General features: G+C 43.9%; 2 protein-coding genes across 2 annotated transcripts in view; one reads left to right on the top strand and one right to left on the bottom strand.

Annotated features, from left to right (window-relative positions):
* LOC116430514 (uncharacterized) overlaps positions 1-13133 on the bottom strand; it is a 365874-nt gene extending 352741 nt beyond the window's left edge. The window contains exon 1 of the mRNA XM_076369539.1: positions 12940-13133. The gene's annotated coding sequence lies outside the window, so the exon portion shown is untranslated. The remainder of the gene's footprint in view (positions 1-12939) is intronic.
* Positions 13134-13195: 62 nt separating this feature from the next.
* LOC116430461 (uncharacterized) lies at positions 13196-14251 on the top strand. The gene is made up of 3 exons (XM_031984638.2): positions 13196-13621; positions 13685-13843; positions 14025-14251. The coding sequence occupies exons 1-3, from the start codon at positions 13558-13560 to the stop codon at positions 14105-14107; spliced, it is 306 nt and encodes a 101-aa protein (XP_031840498.1). The 5' UTR covers positions 13196-13557; the 3' UTR covers positions 14108-14251.
* Positions 14252-14461: the final 210 nt, after the last annotated feature.

The following is a 14461-nucleotide window of genomic DNA, read 5'->3' as shown; positions in this document are numbered from 1 at the left end:
CGCTACGGAATAAAGCGATCGTTGGGCAACGAGATTGAGGCCGAGTTTATGGGGAATACGTGACTCGAGTGGTGATTTTTCGAGTTGCCGATTCTGCGATACCGCGACGTGGCCAATTTTTGGATGATTGAACGGTAATTTGTTTTTCTTAATCGTTCCTTTCAAGAATTTTATTTTAAAAGTATCTCCCGCCGATCGATTCGTTTTATCGTCGTTTCAATATTTCAAGATTTCTTAAATTCAAAAAGAAATAAATGATGTTTCCAGTGGAGATAGGGATTAATATTATATTGTACGTCACTCGTTTTCGTAGATGGACATTGACTATATTTTTCTCCGTTTCCACCGGAAGATGGAGAGATTAAAAGAAAGGTCCGCCTGAATCGCGCGCGTGAGTACGGTGGATTTTGAAGTGCCTTTAATCGCCATTACGAAACAGGCCCTAAATCTGCCAGTGAATTCTAATCCAGTCGCGGCGGACGCGTAGGCGTTGTCAAATGGCAACGACGAGCGGCTAAGCCGACGCTGGTCTGAGAATTCGGCTTAACTATTTCGGGTTCTCGTGCCGGCGATGCCTGTTTACGACGGTCTCGTGACCGATTTTTACGTGGTTCGCCGGAACAAAAGGAACACGTCGGCTAGCAGCGATTTGCCTCGTTCGAGATAATCAACTCCTCGACCAACGGAAGTCGCGGATCGTCGTGATCTTCTTCCAAATGAGGAGAGAAATTTAAAATGACATTCTTGCGAAACTAATTATCTCCTCCGCATTTGGCATACTAGAATCCGCTGTACCGGCTCTTGTTTCCTCGTCACTTTCATCGCTATTTTTTTTACGCGTCGAACTGCCCACGTTATTCGCCTCGCTTCAGCTTCTTCTCGAATTAAACACGAGAACACGAAACGATCTTTAGTCTATCACGTATCCTCGAATCTCCATTTAATACTTAATACTTCGAGTGGCTGATCGTCATCGAAGAATCCTCTCAGGATTGATTCAATTACTCGTCACAATTAAACTATGGACCCTTGCAACTCCAAGCTTTGCTAACCAATGTCTAGAGAGCTGTTAGAGTAGAAACTTACTTAAATTACAAGAAGTTCCGATATTTAAATTCAAGCGAAAAGATATTTGAATTACACAAATTTACAATTGATCAAATGAAGAACTGCCGAATGCATTTGTAAATGCTATGAACATGAATTTTCACTTTCCATGCGGCAGATGTTTCGCGCGTAAACGACACGGAGCTCGTGGCGTTAAAAGGTCGTCACCGGGGTATTCGAAAAGGGCAATTTCCGCGTGACGGGCCAATTTATCTACATACGGTGTGTAAATCGCGGGCTCAGCCATTCGGAAGCTAATAATCCAGAACAGCGGTGTTTGACGAGGCGGGACAGGTGCGAGCCGGGTTCGCCTCTCTAATATAGGCCCGCAGCATTACGACTTCAATTTTCGGAAATGCGTTGTCGCGAGGCGAGATTCCCTGCTCCCTGACCGAGACGTCTTTATTTCGAGAATTGCAGCCGCTAGAATGCAATATCTCAACCACTCCGAAATAATTCATATTGGAGCCGAGGAAACGGGTATGTCGCGTGCGCGCACACCCGATTACGCCATGCCGAGAAATATATCCGCGCGCCGCTCGTATAGCAAAACGAACTCGTATTTTCCCAAAAATTCCGGTTAACGTCGCTAACCAGATCTTGAGCGGGGAATTTGGCTTCGCCGGAGGGAATATATTAAACAAATCCCTTGCATCCGAGGCTCGGGCGCTCCAATCGTGTCGGAGTTTTAACGAGATCAACTTTAAACCGCGAGAAATCGTCGAATCTAGATTGAAGAGATATCTCGTTCATTGATTCGCTGATAATCGTATAGTTTCACAATGTAAAGGAGAAAAGAAGAGAAAATACACGGCAATTTATTCTTTTGCGATCGTTAGTCTGTCATTTTTATACCGTCAGACGTGTTCAACGGGACAGTGATAAAACTCCGGTGTCTATTTTCGACGCGGGACCACGGAATTATCGCGAATATTTTCAAGCGAAACGAAAAATACGAGAGTTATGGCGTTTCACCGGCCGCCCGCTAAATTATCGAAGTCCCGCATAGACGCATACTTACGTTCGAATGTCCCGACTTCGCGTCGGGGCGAGATGATCGAATCAGCGAGGCGGGTCAGCGAAAAATCCCCCAGGAATTATTACTTTTACCATGATTTATGCGAAATTAATGTTTACCGGTATACAAGACAGTTTTGTATCGGTTTTCCATCGCTCGTTGCGCGGTCCTGGTTTAATACGTTTGTAATTTATAGCGTCGATAAATCTCACTTTCGAGCCCGCATAAATTAGAATACTTAAAGGTTGCGGGGATCGATCGGATCCGGACAGAAATCGCAATTTTAATCTTTTACAATGTATCTCGTGGCAGATCGGCGTACCTCTTTTGAAGTAATTACCGCGGCTGATTAATGGCCGCGCTCCCCGAGATCGCGTCCGCCCCGCGAAATATTTGCCGTGCGCCCGCTGAATGGAGACCATCGCGTATATCACGCGTAAGATCCCCGTCGTAAGTCATTTATTCAATGAAACGATTCACGGGCACGCGGGAAACACTTAACCGGCCCATCACTCTCTTATTGCCAGAGTACACACTGCCAGGGACTTCGGATCGACCGTAAATAACAATCAAACAATGATACCGGGAGGAGCTGGTGCAGGAAGTACCATTTCGTTCATATTCCATGCATAATTTAATATAATATACTTCATACTTCGCATTTCAATCGAATCTCCGCGCTACGAGCGTTCGCAGACATCCACGGACGTCCAGAAATATTTACAATCTATTTATAACGGGCAAGCGAATAAAGAAAGCCATACCAAACCGCAACTTTGTGCATCCTCTGAGTTCCAAAATAAAGGCCGGCCGAAGATCAACGCACCGTGGCGAATAAATATCAATTCAATCCCCGAAGCGCCAAGAGTTAAGTGATACCGGGCAGCGACGGTCGCGCGAAGCGTCGAAAGCCCCTGTTACAGTTCGGCAGAACGGATTGGTAACATCAAAGGGGATCCGTTGTAACGAGCGAGCGCCCCGAGATCCGTCTTAGCCAATTTAACGGGATTACTTAACGTTGTCGCGGCCGCTCGCGCGCCGCGCCACCGGCCGGTTGCGAAACCGTTGGTCACCTTCGGTCGGCGGCGGATAAACAGGTACTTAAACCGGGCTAATTTTTGACGCGCGGTACGCTGGCCGATTTGACGAGTCATTAAGCCGAACGCCGGCTTTGAAAAAGGACTTGGCAGGGGCACCGATGCCAAAGCACCCGAGCCACCGCGCCGGCCCGGTCTTGTGTCTTCGACGGATACTTTTAAACACAAACGTTCACCGTTTTCTGTTTTAATGATTCGAGACATTTGGCAGCGGATGACAGGTGCGAAGCAACGACTGTTCGACTCTCGGGCTAGTCTTGAATTAGCCGACGAGTGAACCGAACGGGAGCAGATCCGTGAAATTCCCACGTACGATATAGAACGGTGTATACATAATTAAACGATTAACGGTATTAGCTGGATCGTTTGGGATCAGGGTTAGATTCCCTTTACTCGGAATGTTTCACGGAGATAACCATCGCGATAAGCGTGACATTGTCTGATGCCATTGATCGACTTCTTTCTATTTTTAACTCGATCACTGTGTGTATTAACCCTCTATAGGCTGGTGCGACTTTGAAATCAATGTATTGGAATATTGCTGATTTATTTCATTTTGCATAGCGAACTGCCGAGTAAAATTAATATTAATAATTCATTAAAACCATCAGAGTATTAATTTGTATTTACAGGTTGATATTTGTTGATTTTATACTATATACATTTTTTTATAATCACGAACAAAAATTCGATCCGTAGAGGGTTAAATCTTTTATTGCATCTATTCAGACTTTAATCGATTTTCATTTCAATTTCCGCACTGCTACATCAATTTCTCTAATAATTTCTCAGAGAAACATTTGTTATCTCTTTAATAATTGCGCAAAGAAGATATCAGGAATTAGTCATTTTGACCCGTTTGGTAGTTTCCGTGTTAAACTCAGTGAGAAAATTTCCTATGATGATTTCCTATGAACTAGAATTCACCTTGTACCGTGTCATCGGAATGTAATTACATGATTCACGGTTGAAACGACCCACCCGATACGCTGAACTTGACTCCGCCTGTACGAACGAAATCGCCGATTAATGCGGATAACGCTTATCACACGCTGAATCCGCGACGTTGATCGTTACATGACGCAACCCGTTAATCCGGCCGGCCGGCCGGCTGGTCCGGTCGACGATCGCGTGCTACGAAAATCCGACTCACCACCTCAACTAGGCTCAATTAAACGCGATTAGAATAATTGCCGCCTATCGATCTTATCGGTAATTAGTCGCGACGCGGTGAGCGTTGCACCCGGGAATGAGATTTGCCGGCGCGCGTTCGTGACACAAGGCCGACCGACAAATCGCCGGCGTTTCGGTCCAGGTATACCCACTTGCCGATCGGAACGATTGTAAATTTACGGTCGCGGTTCAGCGAGCCCGGTTAATCGGCGTTATTCGCGGGGAATACGTCACCGACACACGTCGACGCCTTTGGTACAGTGTACCGAGTATCGCTATCGGAACCTTTGATGCGAAACAATTAGGCTTATGAAACAATTATCCCTTGTCGACTGGAGAACCATTTTGATAACGTTGATTTTATCATTAACCCCCCGCGGGCAGTATTCTTTCGAGTATTCGGAAGCTGCGGTAGATAAAGATTTAACCTACGATTTGTTTCTCAATAATGGTTGACACAACTACTTTGTCGTTGATAATTTATCGAGAAAGAGAACAAAATTGCAGGTGTATTCTATGTCCATGTTCGCTTTAAACTGCAATAATTGGTAAGCGCAGAATGATATTTAGTTTGACTTCAAAAGAGTTGAGTAATGTTTGTACTTGTTAAATTCCATCTAAAATCTTGACCACGAGTTTGGCATGTTGTTAAGCAAGGGGCTAATTATATATAGAATGTTTAAATGATAAGGAAAGAACTATGTACCGATCGGTTGCTGTTTGAGCAATTAAATTATTCGTTTGCGACTTGTTTGATCTCGCCGAAATGACGATCCTTAATTCGGTAATATCAGAGAATCGATCGATTTACCTTATTTTATTCCGGTATCTCTACTTGGATCGAATTTTGCACGAAGCTGAAGTGCCACCGTTTAAACGTGAAACGTCTAGCAGACGTGAACGATAAATTAGCGGCATCTCGAGTGGGGCACGATTTGACACGGCAGAAAGAACAATAGAACGGTCGTTACGTCCAAGTGTGAAGAAGGAAGACACGGTCTAGCGAGCAGGTCCAATCGCGTTGGACCTACCGCGATTCACTAGCACCAAAATTTTCTTAACAAACAGCTGCCTCGAGCCAAAACCACTTTTCACTAGGTAAGCGTGAATTCCTACGGGACCATCCGGCCGACGTTAGAGCTGCCACTGTTCTAATGAAGGTGATATACACCGCGTCACACCTGTTGTTTAATGAGGAATGTAACGGCCAGTTTGCAATGATAATGAACCGTAACCGTTGAAAACATCGTACTCCGGAACTGTCCACCAATGAATCTTTCCTTCGAAAGAATTTTTCGAATAAGCAAATTCGAATATCCTAACTTTGAACATTTAAACACCTTCCACCTTTAAATCTACAAAACCCCCTACTAACCAATCTCATATATATATCCTATATAAAAACTGTTGCACACTAAAGATCGGAATATATTACAAACCAATATTTTTCAATACAGATGAAAAAAAGAACTAACCGATTCTTCCATACATCAAACGATCGTGATTGAAATGAAAGCGAATAATTAACATTTCCTCGATTCCGTCGAAACCGAATTTCCTTGGTTCGACAATTTGGAAATAATCTTCCGTCAGAAGAGCATTTTTCAAAACGAGCTGAACGCGTGCCAGGGAACGCATCGAGCGTAGTCGGCCGGGACACGCGCGCGTGAATTGTCGTGCACATTGATTTCGTCGCGGCAAAGGGGCAGAGAGGCCGGGAAGGGGTGAAATATCGAAGTCGAAACTGGACGGACGCGTGTGCGTGATGGAAGCCGGCGCGACGGGCGCAAAAGCTTCGCTCGTGTTGTTACATCCGCTGCTTCAATTTGGCAGTCGCAGGAAACTTGGCACAAAGTACAACTTCATTCTCGAGGATGGCCGCGACTGCTCGCTGATTACCACCGAGCTCGTATAAATGGCAGTTTTTCGCTTCCCGCCAGACGCACCGGGCGCCATCCGAGTCGTTACATTGTTGCAATTCCATCTGGGGAATTCCACTTTCCTGCGAATTCTCCGAATTTCTTCCGTGATTTGGAAAGATCGCGCTCTCCTCCGGAGGCAACGACGCGTACAGAGAAAATTGCGACGTAAAGTACGGTCGATCTGCGAACTCCCGTGCGTTCGGGGGTAATGAGAATGAAAAAAATTGGTAAAACCTGATCCCCGAAAATTGCGAGAATCCCGCGATTAATACAATTTTCAATAACACGCGACGAATTAATCGTTACCCGAGGATTATCTGCGATTTGGTGGACGAGCACTCGAGCCGGGGGATTACGAACATTTCATTAACGATAAATAACGCCGACAGACCCTGTCCAACGAGATAAACGTACTGCTTACGGAAGGATTAAGCGCTCCAGTGCCTCGTGAAAAATATTGATGACCAGAAGAGCAGTCGTTCGAGCAGTATCGAGAATTAATCTCGAGAACTTTAAGCCCACGCTTGATTATATTCCGATCGGAAATATTTTTGTCCGTGCGAGTTGATCGTTTATGGGGCATCGAGCGCATTGATCTGTTTACCGCGACGAGGACATCGATATCGTAAAGTTTATTGTATAACGCGCAACGCCTATATTTTTCACGCCGACCGTTCCCCCTTCCTTTTCTTCCTTTCTTTCTTTTTTTTTCTCTCTCTTCTTAATTTACGTCGACTCGGTGGAGAACGGAACATTCGATCGCCGTTAAAAGAACGTCAATTTCGTCGAGTTTATTCGACGCGAGGGAAGCTTGAATCGCCGCCAGAGAGGCGTCTGGACGCGGTTACGTGGCATCGGGATGGAGAATTACGGTCCGAGGAAACAGTATTCGGGATAAAGCATTAAAGCCGAAACGGGACTCGTATACATTATCGGTCGCCGGCTGCGACTAGCGATGGGATCAAGCATATCGCAAGCACCGCGGTTACTTGTTTCGGTCGAAGAACGAGAAGCAATGTAATGCTAATCATTGTCGTTCCTTTCTGATTAGAATGCAATCGGATCTCTGAAGATTACTACTCTCACGTAATATCGTCTTTTATAGTTTATATTCTTATTCTGCTTTCCTTTTTTTCATTGATATTCCTATTCCACTTTTCCTTCTTCTCAATACTTCTATTTCATTTTATTTTACCAGTGATATTTCTATACGATTTTCTTTCTTCACCGATATTCCCATTCCACTTTCTTTCTTTACTAATATTCCTATTCCCATTTCCCTGTTTCGCTAGTATTCCTGTACAATTCTCTTTTCCCGCTGACATTCCTATCCTACTTTCCCCCTTCGCCGATATTAAATATTTCAAACGATCGTAAAAGCGAATCGAATTCGGTGCGAGGCACCAGCCAATGGATCCAGCGGGCGCAAAGCCCTCTCCCCGGTCGTGGTCGTCGCGCGTTACGCTTACGTATTTCGAATCTGGCAGTGGGCAACGGCTGGCACAGATTACGCTCTGGCGCATTATTATGCGAGAAGCGTACAAGACGCGTAGGCCGTGTCGGTGCTGCGCTCGAGTATTATTGTCGTTTTGGCAGCTCACGCGATTTTCGTGATTTAATGCACCGTACACCCCTGAACCACTCCTCATCGCCAAAGCCGTGTGTATTCCGCGTAAGACGAGGCCCTGTGGACCCGCTGGATCGAAATATTCCTGTTGCTCGCGTTCACCCGCTTCGCCGTTCGTGAATTATATTCCCGGACGACGTGAAATCTCTCTCGGGACGCATTCCGATCTTTACGCGATCCTTTCCCTCCCGGAAACAATAGAAACCGATCCTTCAAACAATCTGCGGTCGGAGATTTCTAGCGACGCTACGAATTCTTGCTAAAATGCAGATTTTTATGCGCTTATGGTAAATGCGATAACGCTTCTTTGGACAGAACGCATGGGGGCATATATAGAATATCCAGATCGCAATACGTTTTGTAATATTCGTCGAGGAAGGCTATTTTCTATCGTAATTCCACTTTTCTGATTACATTGTTGAAGATTCGAGTTGCATGAGATTGCGAGAAGATCGATGAAAAATCAGCAACACGAGATGAAGGATCGAACCAGGCAACAAAGAAGATCCTCCGTGACTCGTTCGACTAGCCGTGATCACCGTCAGCCGCGGAACGTGTCCCGGTTGGTAATTACGAGGCAAAGAGAGGCGATTATTCAGCTCGGGTCGTGGCGTCGCGCAACGCGCAAATAATAAGCAGGAGTGGTTACAGGACGACGGACGAGATTTGTCACCATAACGTTTAAGCAGAATGAGAAAACAAGTATCTGCCGGCGAGCCGTGTCTAGTTCGACCTAAATATTACGGCCACCCCTTTGCGTCGCCGTTTTAGAAACAATTCCCTCTCTCTCTCTCTTCCGTCGCGGGTCAACATCGTTCTCCCGCTGTCTCCGCGGACTGTTTTCGTGCGGGCAACCGGCACCGCTTGCCAAGCCGCAAAGACCAAGACGATTTGTCGGTCTCGAGTTTTCCTTGTTCCACCGTAAATCCGGACTAATTAACAAAGAGTCCCAACCCGGGGACTCTTACACGGTGACCGTCGATCAGTCGGAGACATTGTATTCTTTCGGACATCGCACAGTGGGGTATCTGCCCGATCTGAGCGGCCAAACTTAGACAGGTCTACATCGAGCTTATACAAATAAATATAAGTACGTAATATAATAATATACAATAACATGCAATTATATGTATTAATTTTTCTATCTCTCCACGATGAGGACACAAATTATGGAAATTATAACCGATTTTTATGAGGCAAATTCTGAGCAGGAAGCGTATGACGCCAGCACGCGATAAGCGAACGAATTAAGTGCATTGTAAGGCTGTGGTTTCAAACAAATTAACGGCGCCAATAAACGGGGTTCGCAGTTAAATAGGTAATGGTCCGCCAAAGTGGTAATTTGAAGTAATGTGGATGCACCATGAGGAGATGCGTTAGAATTAAAAGTAAATAGAAATATAAATAATACTTTGATCATTATAGCATCCCGTTATTTCTACTATTACTATAATAACATAGACGTCGTGATTGCTCCTTTGAATTTTCCCATACTCTAACTTTATCTCCTATTTTATTTCGTTACACTAGAATTCAATACAGTTACCTTTAAAGATACTGCAGATGCATAAGATCTATAACCTACTGATCAGAATAAATTTTGATGTACCGATCCACTGATATATTACGTAAAAAGAGCAGATTGCGCGTAGGGGACGCTAAGTACCAATCCCTGAGGGTAACAGAGGCCACATGGAAGCGGCGAGAAGCAATGGGAATCAGGAAATCAAACAAACACCAGCAGGCGTAGATTTTATCGTTGACAGGAAGACACTGGTGCAGGTGCGAACGCGACCGCGTGGGTAGGGCCATGAATAAATCAGTTCGACTCGGTGCGCAAACGTACAGTACACAGATCGGTGCGCCTATCTGGCCGAAGATCTCTCGCGGAGCTGGTCTCCTCTCCTAGAGATCCCCAAGGAAATGCAAAACGTGCGGCGACGGCAATATTTTCTCGAAGGAACGGTAGCTAGTAGGTACGAAGGGTCACAAGGAATTCGTGCAACAATGAAAGAACGTATTTCGGAAACAGGTAGGAGGGTCGTAACAAATTTATCTCGAGTCCCTCGGATTATCGAAACCCATCGAATTCGACCGCTATAAATTAACAATACAAATTAGATCTTTATCGTGAATCGAGTACAAGATTAATATCCCTTATCGTATTAAATATGAACTAGAACTGAACATTATTCTTCTATTATCAATCGTTAGTCTTTGTAGCAATTGTAAACAGAAGACGAGCATCGAGTTATTTTCCACTTGCGGAAGAATCGCAGAGGGTTAAGAAGAAATGTCTTACATTTAGATTTCGCTCTTCCGCCACTCTGGGTATTCCGAAGGGCCACTCGAGGACGAACGTTGAATCAAGGAATCGACCGATCCCGATCAAGAAACCAGCCGAATTGGAAGCGGGGGGCAACGGTTCCCCGTTCGTGGAACGGGGATGCGCCGTCGGGAATGCCGAAAAATTTGAAGAAATAAGGAAGACATAAAGAGAGCACCGGGAAGCCCATCTTGTCGCGCCACCGTTCAGGCCCGCGCCACGTGTGTGGTCCCGTCGGAGCACGTGTCGCCAAGTTCAGGGGCGTAGCCTTTTTGCCGCGGCGCGGGGACGCGCGCCGCTCGCTTTTTCCCGTGGAATCCGAAAATTCCGCGACGCGGAACGCCGAAAAACGGGCCGGCCGGCCGGCGTGACCGCGAGCGCCGACAGAATTCGTCCGAGCCGGCCGGCGACGCAAGAAACGCGCTTGTAATTATCGCGAAACTCATCCACCCTTCCGCCCTTCCGCGCACCCCCTCGGCTCCGGCGAATCGATCACTGTCAATTCTTCCTCCTTTCTTTCGTCGAACTACTCGCATCGAAGCCCCGGAAGAAAAAACTGGCCAATTAAGCGGGGAACGATTTATCGCGGTACGCGGCTCTCGTTGCCCCCCTTTTTTCCCCTCTTTTCGTTCCGATGTTCAATTACTTTGCCGCGTGATGGATTTAATTACTGAATGTTCGACGGAACTACTCGGGGCTGCTCGTGCGACCGAGACGCGCGCATATTTGTTACGTTCGGCCGCGGAATTGTAAATTCCGGCTGCGCCGATCGATGCGGCGCGTTCCTGTGTTGAGCGGTATAGAACTTCGCGGACATTCGCGAGAACTGCGTGTCGAACAGTTCGAATATGCGAATGTTCGAGGCCGCAGGAGGTGTGATGCGTTCGAGGTGAACTAATGAACACTGAAATGCGATTCTGATGATAATTACTTGTTGTCAATCTCTAATCACCATAACAGTTTCTTGGACACTCGAATGCTATCTAATTACAGAGGAACTTTTTCCAAATCACAAAGAATTACAAATCGCTTTCGTGAACTGCTAACTGTACGGACTGGACGAAAAGGACACCGTTCCTTCGTATTTAAATAGTTCTGCGTTTTCCAGCCACAGGTAATCGACGACGATCCGTCTAAAAATAATTTCCCTACGATCGATAGGATCTAGAACCGAGGCTGATTGCCGCCGCTCCATTTTCTCCCTCGTTCGTCAGCATAAGGATAAACACGAAACATTTTTCCAATGGTCTTCGCCGAGTCGGCCATGACAAAAGTATTTCATAAATATGAGTGGTTTCTGGCACTGTCAACGCGAAACAAAAATACCATGTTACCAGGGTGCGTACGTGAGCGTGTGTTTGTCAGACATTTTCGGCAGACAAGTTTGACAGTAAATATCAAAGAAAACCTCTGCATATGCGCGGTTATCTAGACGCATATCTCGAAGAAACCGAGAAAACTGCTGTAATTCACTCGAACCGCAACTGCAAATTAAATTGTAACTCTTCCCAAACAAATTATTGCAGAGTTTTGCAATAATCTACCTGGCTAGACAATGTTGTTGGAAATTTTCAACAAAGTAGGGAACGCTGAGTGATTTAATGGTATATAGTGTTGCTGCTTTGAAGAGTGCATGCCAAATTATTTGATTCGACGGTGCATTCGAAATGGCGGACGGTTTTCGAATATACTAATATGGCCGACGTTCGCTGTTATACTTATGCTAGTTCATAGACGATACAACCAGATGCAGGCAATGAGAAAATATTAATAACTATGTTCGAAGAGTATATTCCATAAAGGAATATATATTATTGCTGTAAATAATGCTATATAGCAATTGTATCAATGTTACTCACATCAAATTTCAATTTAAAAAGTTCAAAGTCGATGTATTAATGATACATTTCTTTTTTGTACACAAAGTTGTTAAACTGATAATTTGTGGAACACTAAATCTAGCTTACATTTTTTTTTTAATACAAATACAGATAATAAAAGTAAATATAATAGTAAATTCCGTTTATCAATAATGTATGTGTTTATTTATATAAAAATCTAGATGTGCAATTGGATAGTGTAAACAGAAGGAAAAGATTATTTGAATATACCTGAAACTGTTCTGTCATATTGTTCAATTTGAATTCGAAAAAAGTATGGTCTCAAGTTGCTGCACGTGGAGTCATCTGACAGCACGCGGTGCAACCACGAGAGTATCAAACTTTATCGATGGCTCGGAGCAATGTCCAGCTATGTGGGAGGCCCAACTTAACCCCAAAATAGAGTAAACATTTGTCAGAAGGATCGCGTTCAGAAAGTTGCGGATCGAGGTACCGCTTGTTAATTAGAAGGAAAAGATACTACCAATCTAACCGCGAATAATCCTAACCTCATTACCGGAAGAAACATCGAATGACATAATTGGAGCGAACGCATGTTCCGGATAGTCCTCGGCCCGTCTGTTTACAATCCATTGCGCCGGGATCATTGGCGCCAGCGAATATCGATTGACACCGTGAACAACAAAGGCACGAATGACAGTACGAAAGAAAACAATGAAATCGTTCCCCAAGACGAATGCAAAAAGTCATGCGTGGGAACGAGGGTGTGAAGTAGCCGAGCATTATGTGTGTCTACGGCTTTTAATTTATAGAGATTCATGTACTCACTTGACTGTCGAGGCCCGCCAGGGCTTGTGTCGTCGATCACAGGTAAACGTATTCAATTCCCTTATCACCGAACTTGAAAAACACCCCTCCAAATCACTTGTCACTAATTAAAGGCCTCACGATGGCGGCCATAACTGCCGTTTGGCTGTGACTTGGCACGCCGATCGTGAGATGGCGGCACCGATCGACCGGCACAGCGCAAGCGTGCGTGTTTCATATGTATATTAACCTGTTAAGAAAGGCAAACAAATTTAACAGTTACTTTAGCTTGTTACTTATATATCCGACGATTCTATCCTGGAAAGAATATTTTTACTTGTTGTGAAAATAATTCAGTTTTGAACATAGGAATAAAATAAATGTTGTGATGCAAATTTTTTACAATTTCTTTTAATAATTTCAATCGGCTGTGTATTATTGTAGCTGCAATCGAACTGAATTAATATTCGTAGGCGTTAACTCGACTGAGATCTAAAAAATTTGTTAAAATTAACATTCAGAAATTGAATTGCTTCTAGACTTTAATTTGAATCTCCCGCGTTAGTCGCTCGAAGAGCAGTTTAAAGATCAACCGTACACCTCGGTGTAGGTTATTGAAAAGCATATAAATTTATAAAAATGAGGATTCTAAGGACTCCACTATTTGATGCTGACCTCAAACGAATTTGGGGCGCGAGCTTACGTACGTATTAAAAAACCAAATACATTGGAAAGAATTCTGTAAGGAACTTTTGTGATATTGCAGGAGACAAAATAGCGCACTTCTGGCGCAAAGGATGGAATGAGATACCAGAAATAATGTTCACTACTCCCATCGCTCTAGCCAGCATTGTCGCTGTACTTTATTTAAGATTTACTACTACTGTGTATGACCGGCCACCAAAATTTTACCGTAAAATTACAAGTAAGTTATTAATCCTAATTTTTCTTTCTAGGTTAGGTTTTATTATTATATAATTGTGAAACTACAGATATCTTGATACCACTACATAATTATTAACCGTAGCGACTATATTTTCATTATAGTTTCTTTCAGTAGTAATTAAAGAATCAAATTGTATCTATCATCAACTGTGAAATTGTAGTTTACAGACCTGATGATCCCAGAGTCGCTAACATCAGGAAAGACAATGGTTACAGCATAGAACCTTATGCAGGTGTCCGTTAGGTCTTGGGTAGGTAAGAACAAATGTAACTGGAGAAGAAGAACTTATATATTTCACATCTGTGCGCATACCCAATGCGAGCAAGAGGAAGTAGTCGTAATAACCCAATATGTATATATTAAATAATATAGAACTTTCAAAAAAAATTTCTTGTTGCATTTCATTGACTTGTCATACCTTTAACCCTTAACGACCTAGTATGTTTTTCTACTATAACTAATCAATAGACAGCTGTTAGAATAAAACAAATTTTCTTTTAAAAAATGTTAATAAAGTAAACAGGATGTATTAGACAAAACAATATATGAAAAAAATACCTAAACCCTTTTTATTTCTAAAGGTAAAGTAATATAGAA

Source organism: Nomia melanderi, chromosome 7 (assembly GCF_051020985.1).
Source record: "Nomia melanderi isolate GNS246 chromosome 7, iyNomMela1, whole genome shotgun sequence".
Taxonomy (NCBI): Eukaryota; Metazoa; Arthropoda; class Insecta; order Hymenoptera; family Halictidae; genus Nomia; species Nomia melanderi.
Note: the sequence above shows the minus strand (reverse complement) of the source record. Positions and strands in the feature narration are given on the sequence as shown.